Source organism: Gossypium hirsutum, chromosome D13, assembly GCF_007990345.1.
Source record: "Gossypium hirsutum isolate 1008001.06 chromosome D13, Gossypium_hirsutum_v2.1, whole genome shotgun sequence".
Lineage (NCBI taxonomy): Eukaryota > Viridiplantae > Streptophyta > Magnoliopsida > Malvales > Malvaceae > Gossypium > Gossypium hirsutum.
In genome coordinates this window covers 51,195,287-51,201,596 of record NC_053449.1, presented here as the reverse complement: position 1 = coordinate 51,201,596, position 6,310 = coordinate 51,195,287, and the positions used below count along the sequence as shown (strand labels likewise).

Genomic DNA, 6,310 nt, shown 5'->3' with positions numbered 1-6,310 from the left:
ATGAGTCTTCAATATACAATAATAAGAGCTTGTTTAATTATAGGTAATGTTAATCTCTAATTCTTTTTAATCCACACAAAATTTTAAATAAAGTATTTATTCAGTAGAGACCTTATCATCAAACTCCTTAAAGATCAAAATCTCCTTTTTATGGGAATTTTGATTATATTAAAAGACAAAATCCAATGCTTTCTTAGCTTAATTCTTACACATAGACTGTTCACTAATGAGCTACTAAAAATTGAATCCTTTGAATTACTTTTCTCGGACTTTCAGGTCTCTATTGAGAATTTGCGTTATGTGGTTATTTCAGAATTTGAATAGCTATTTGAACGATGACAAGAAACAAATTTTTGGACTCCATTCGGTCCGGTCAAACCCTAATCCCAAACAACAAACAAATGACTCAACTGTTTAGGCCTTAATTTCTCTATTTCTGCATCTTATTTCTGTTGCATATGTTACCAGTTGTTCAATGCTAAAAAATGTCGTGAAGTTGACCATCTGTGGCAATGGTACAAAGGTATGGTAAATATGGCTTCAAGTAATTCTCCAGTCAGCCTCCCCTTCTTCAATCCCCCTCATGGTGTCATACAATGGCTTGTTCAGTGTCTCTGGCAAGTAATATGCAAGCATCCCACCAACCAATCCACATATCCCGAACACCAAAAACGGAAGAACACCGCCCAAAACCACCACAAATGGTGCCAAAATAGCCCCCATTTGGGCCGCCTGAGTTGCACTTCCAAGGGCTGCATTTCTCACCACTGTTGGAAAAAGCTCAGCTGTATAAATGAACAACAGATTGTAAGTTCCAGCCATCCCAAATATCCCCAAAACCCCACAGCCCATTTTGATTACTTCCCGCATCCTAACACTCCCCACTACACACCCCGTTAAACAAAATATTGCGCTGAACCATTGTGTCCCAATTGCCAATGGCTTCCTCCCAAATCTATCCAATAAAACTGCTGTTATCGTGAATGCTGGCATTTCAGCCACTGCATTAAGAAGGACACTTAAGTGAATATTTGTCTCAAGGTTGACAACATTCAAGCTAAGGCCATAGTACACAACTGAGCAAGTGAAGCTGATTCCGATTGCAAGAAATAGTCGAATGCAGGTGACCGGTGATCGGATTACATCTACTATGGAACCAGAGACAGCTTCCTTGGAGATACTCTGGTTATCATTTGAAGCATCATTAGCTTCATCATCCAGTGCTAGGATAACCCCCTCAGGGAGATTATTGCCATTAGATTTGGCTATGGCTTGCATGATTTTCATCGCTTTATTTATTTTCCCTCGAACAAGGTACCATCGCGGGGACTCAGAGATGAATGGAATAACGAGAAAAAGGAAAAGGATAGAGGGGACAGAGGAGGCGACATAAAGAGCACGCCATGTAGGGAAAATGTAAGCAATGCCTGAAAGTAAGGCAATGCCGGTTGAAAAGAAATAGAATGTGGACATTCCAGCCACACCACGCTTGGTTGGACCAACTGGTTCGGTGGCTAATACAAAGGAGCAAAGGCCAACCCCACCGGTGCTGAACCCTGTTAGGAACCTGAGAAGCAAATACGTGAAGTAGTCTGGGGCTATTGATGTGAGGCAACCAAAGATGGCATTTAAGATACAAACTGTCTTCAAGGAACCCTTTCTTCCAAGGCTTGAGTCTGATAGATGACCAAATACTCCTGCACCTGAAAAAAATAATTGTGTAGAAAAATTTAGTTTTAGTCATGAATTCAAGCATTCACCATGTTCATGAACGAGTGATTCTTTACATTCAAAAGGAAGATTGAAAATGTATAGTAGAACCCAGACACATTATCAACATCAAGAATACGATCTTCATGTCTGAACTTTAGCTTTCAACTTGATCATCAACTTCCTTTTTCTTTCTTTGAAAATATTTCTATTATCTGTAATTGCTCGATCAGATAACAGTTTTCTGAAAAGAAATGCTTATTTTTTCCCATGAAATTTCGGGTCCACAAATGCATTTATTGCGCCATGTAGATATGGTTTCCATGCCAGAAAAAACTAACATGTTATGTTCCTAAAACTACATTAGTGTAACGTTAATAACCTAACGATAAGGTGAAAACAAGTTACCAATCATGCAGCCAGCGAAAAACAAGGCTTGAACAAGCCCAACCTTATACTTCTCCCTGCAAACCAATCCCCACTGAGCCACGGTGGAGCTTCCCGGACCACCCTCCCATTCCCAAGACCCTGGTTCAAGCCCACAAACACTTTCAGCCTTCTCATCACACCGTGATCCGGACCCTTCCACGCACCGCCAACCAGGTTCCTGGTCCGCAAATATCATAACCATGGTGTGGAAAGCTTCCAACGCCCATGCCAGGCTCGTTAAAACAAAGTGTCTCAATTGCCACGACCCGAATTCTCCGCAATACACATCTAGCATGTCGTCTATGCAAAGCTTCTCGGATTCGGATTCGGGTATAGCCTCCCAATTGGGTTCCTTGGTCGGAAGGAGTAAAGATGAATCTAAGGAGGAGCCATGGCTACAGGTTTCTGATCCTCCCGCGGTAGCCATAGCTCTGTTTTTATTTTTTTGCAGTTTTTTTTTGGGTGTAAATTAATGTTTTTTATTCAACGTAGGAACTAGGATCCCATTTACACAGATGTAAGTATATATAGGGGAAAGTTCCATTTCCATATGTTTTGGGTTATGACTTGGTGTGATGATTTGTGAACTCGACACGTGGATGGATATCTAACCATTGATTTGAGATTTTCGTATATTTTTATCCTTGATAATAAAAGCGTCAGTCTGATACTCATTTGAAGGAAAAAAAGGAGCTTGATTTGAAATTTTTATTATTCAGAAAAAAGTGTATTCAAGAGCTAACTAATAGTTGGGTACATAGCATCAGCTCCAACAATTCCAGAGGTTGATTACTCATTACAGACATAAGCAGATAAAAAACATAATCAAAAGGATTAGCTGACTGCTACATTAATTTAAAATGAAATTCGGTCAAAAAAATAGTGTTCTTTTTCCGGACCATGAAAGCTTATCTTAATCAAAGAAAAATCGGTTTAATTAGCTTTTAATTGGTTCATTTGGTAGATAAATTACAGTTTGATCCTGTTTACGAGTCAACAAATAATTTGCATTATTTTGAATCAATATATTAATTCAATTCAATCAATCTGATTATAATTTAATTCATACAAATTTGTTTACACCTATATCATCCTTAAAACCCATAATCTAACCTAAATACTAGTGACACTCAGAGATACGTTGTTTCCCAATCTGGCCATCACATTCACATACTTATTCACTTCCCTGACAACATGTTTCAGGATCTTGTTCTCAAATCCAATTAAGAGAAACTTGAATTGATAGATGAGAATACACTAGATAATTAGCAACTTAAATTGCTATCAAGAGTGATAACCACGGTGGAATAAGTTTTGACTTCCAATTTTTCCTTATGGCTAATTAGAGGCCGTCCCTTAAAGCTTCTAATTAAGTATGAACACTAGTGGTATTCGAGATATGTTGGTAGTATTGGATATGTTGGGGATAAACTCTTGTAAGCAACAAATAAGAGAAATAACGAAAAAATTAAAGAGATCAAACATAAAAAATTTACGTGGAAATCCCCTTCCGAAGAGGATAAAAATCACGGGCAAAGATAGTTTCACAAATTTGGCAAAAACGAAGAGTACAAAGATGGAGATAAAAACTAAACCCTAAAAACCCGAAAAAGAACCCTCAAAACTTAAACAAAAAATTCCCTAAAAGCTTGTAAAAGTTAATACCTAAATGTGTTATAGGTTCTAGGGTTGTAGATGGCCTATTTATAGTCTAAATTTGCAGGTAAAATAATATTGAAATAATCTACACTAATTAGAGTTTAAGTGGGAAACTAAAACAATGTTTAACTGAAAGAAGTAAAACAGAGAAAATTGAGGAACACGTTGCCTCGTTGTTACGTGGCTTTCTTCTCGTTAAGACAAAGTATGGTTGCGTCGTCGGGATGAAGCTTATTTTCTCGTTGTGACATCAGCTACTTGTCGGGAAGAAGAGCTCCTCTTTGTTGCGACATCACATACTGTTTATGCTGAAATGCGAGGCATATTCCACAAATCTTCACATTGACTCGTATTTCCACAATGCCTTCTTTTCTAAAGCTCGCCACGGGCCTATCTTGAACTTTGCAGGATATTAACTGAGTCCAAGTTGTGCTTGGACTTTGAAATTGAAAGACTTCTAGTCTTTGACTTGTGTACTGCCAAATCAAACTTGACTTGGGTATTCTTTCCATGAACGCGGTGCTTTATTTTTCTAAAAATTGTACCCAATAAAGAACTTCTTAAAATGATCATACCTTTTTCCCTCCTATGACCAACTTGCCTCTGCTTTAAACGAGTTAACTCTGACTCCTTAACAAACGAGGGACATGCTATTTCACCAATCACTTTCGATTCTTGCAGAACATAAAGACTGCCAATCTTTCTACCTTTCATCAAAATGAGAGTCCTACGTAATACCTTAATACTGCTTGGCTTGATGTTAATTTTACAACCAATCAAGTCCAAATTTCCCAAGGAGATGAGATTTGTCTTTAAATCAGGCACATGCCTGACATCTCATAGTGTCCCAATTTTCTTACCGTGCATCCTAATCTGAACGGTACCAGCATCATCATGTGGAGAATTAGTCCCTGTTGGGACACATGTGGAAAGAACACCCCGAATCTAGGATCCACTCGGACGTAAGTTTGGAACTTTCACTTGTCGACACCAACAAGAAATCATCACCCTTATCGTTCGCCAAATTAGCATCAACTAATTCTTTCTCGTTGCCCTCAGCAACCTTCTTATTTTGTAGTTTGCAACAATCTACCTTGACGTGACCTAACTTCTTATAATAGCAACATCTCTTGTCTTGATTCCTTGATGCTAACAAAATTGAGGCTTGCCTATCTAACTTGCTATCCAAACCAAACTCATTATCAAGTTTTTCTTTTCTCAACAAATGACCCTTCACATCTTTTAAAGAGAGTTTATCTCTGTCATAAATTAGGGTCTCCTTGAAAGACTTGTATGAAAGGGATAAAGAACACAATAATAGCATAGTTTGATCTTCATCGTCAATATGAATCTCAACATTCTTTAAATCATTTAAAAGAGTAATAAATTGAATGATGTGACATCTAAGATGCTCACCTTCATCCATGCGAAACATGTATAGTAGTGATCTGTCGTAATACGGTGTAGCAGATTAAACTAGTTTTCGCACTTGAGGAGCTTGAATATAATCACTTTTATTATGTTTTAGTTGAGTTTTTTATAGTTTAGTTTACATTCAAGAAAAAGTGTATTTTGAGTCTTTTTTTGACCTTAGGGGCCAAATGAGGCTTAAAGGTGAACTAACGTATTTAGTGAGTGTGCAGGAGACTATACAAGGGCATAGGAACTCAATACTGGTCGCTGTGTTGCAACACGGGGAATTTGAGGTCGCAATATAGGTAGTAGAATGTAAGAATTTCCATATTTCCTTTGGTGTCGCGACATAACCATGGATATCGTGACACACCCTTGAAGTTACCATGAAGCTGAGCATACTATCTTCAATGTCGTGACACAGACACTAGGGTGTCACGATATTGACCTTATACAAAAAATACTTACAAGCCAATGACATTTTAGTTCGCACAATCAGAAGTTAAACACGATAACGTCAGCTGACCTAGTGTTGAGGACGACGACAACCCTAACTTTATAAATAGGCTCTTAAACACTTGTTAAAGGACAACTTTTGATATTTTAAGTTTTTCTTTGTAAATTTAATCTTTAGTTCTTCCTTTTTTTTAGGCTTTAGGTTTATTTCAGTTCTTTTCTATTTTGTGTTATTCGGAGAAGTTTATTTATAAATTCGATCTAAATCTTGTGGATTCTGCGCTTATGTCAATCAATAAAATTTAGGATTCTCTAAACCTTACTATTGATTTATTCTTTATGCATATCTTCTTTGTCAAGTTTATTGTGTTTATGAGATCTATGAGGAACTAATCCTCTTATGAGGGATTAGCGAGTGAAGGTGTGATTAACTTATTACTATGTAGGATTTTCTTAACGGATCAGCTGTTTGGGAGAGGAAGAACTTAAAAATAGTAGGCCTGATGACCCTAATAAGTCATTTAGGTGGGAATTAACCCAAAATTGGTATGACCTATCCATGAACACCTTATCCCTAAATCGGTTTGAACTGTGAGGTCGAGAGATCAGTTGTGACACCCCAAACTTGACCAGGATGGGCTAG

The 6,310-nt window shown here is 37.6% G+C and overlaps 1 protein-coding gene across 1 annotated transcript; it reads right to left on the bottom strand.

Moving 5' to 3' along the window:
- Positions 1–232: 232 nt before the first annotated feature.
- Positions 233–2,613, bottom strand: LOC107919629 (organic cation/carnitine transporter 4). The gene is made up of 2 exons (XM_016849052.2): positions 2,119–2,613; positions 233–1,703 (listed from the first exon to the last, which is right to left on the bottom strand). The coding sequence occupies exons 1-2, from the start codon at positions 2,564–2,566 to the stop codon at positions 541–543; spliced, it is 1,611 nt and encodes a 536-aa protein (XP_016704541.2). The 5' UTR covers positions 2,567–2,613; the 3' UTR covers positions 233–540.
- Positions 2,614–6,310: the final 3,697 nt, after the last annotated feature.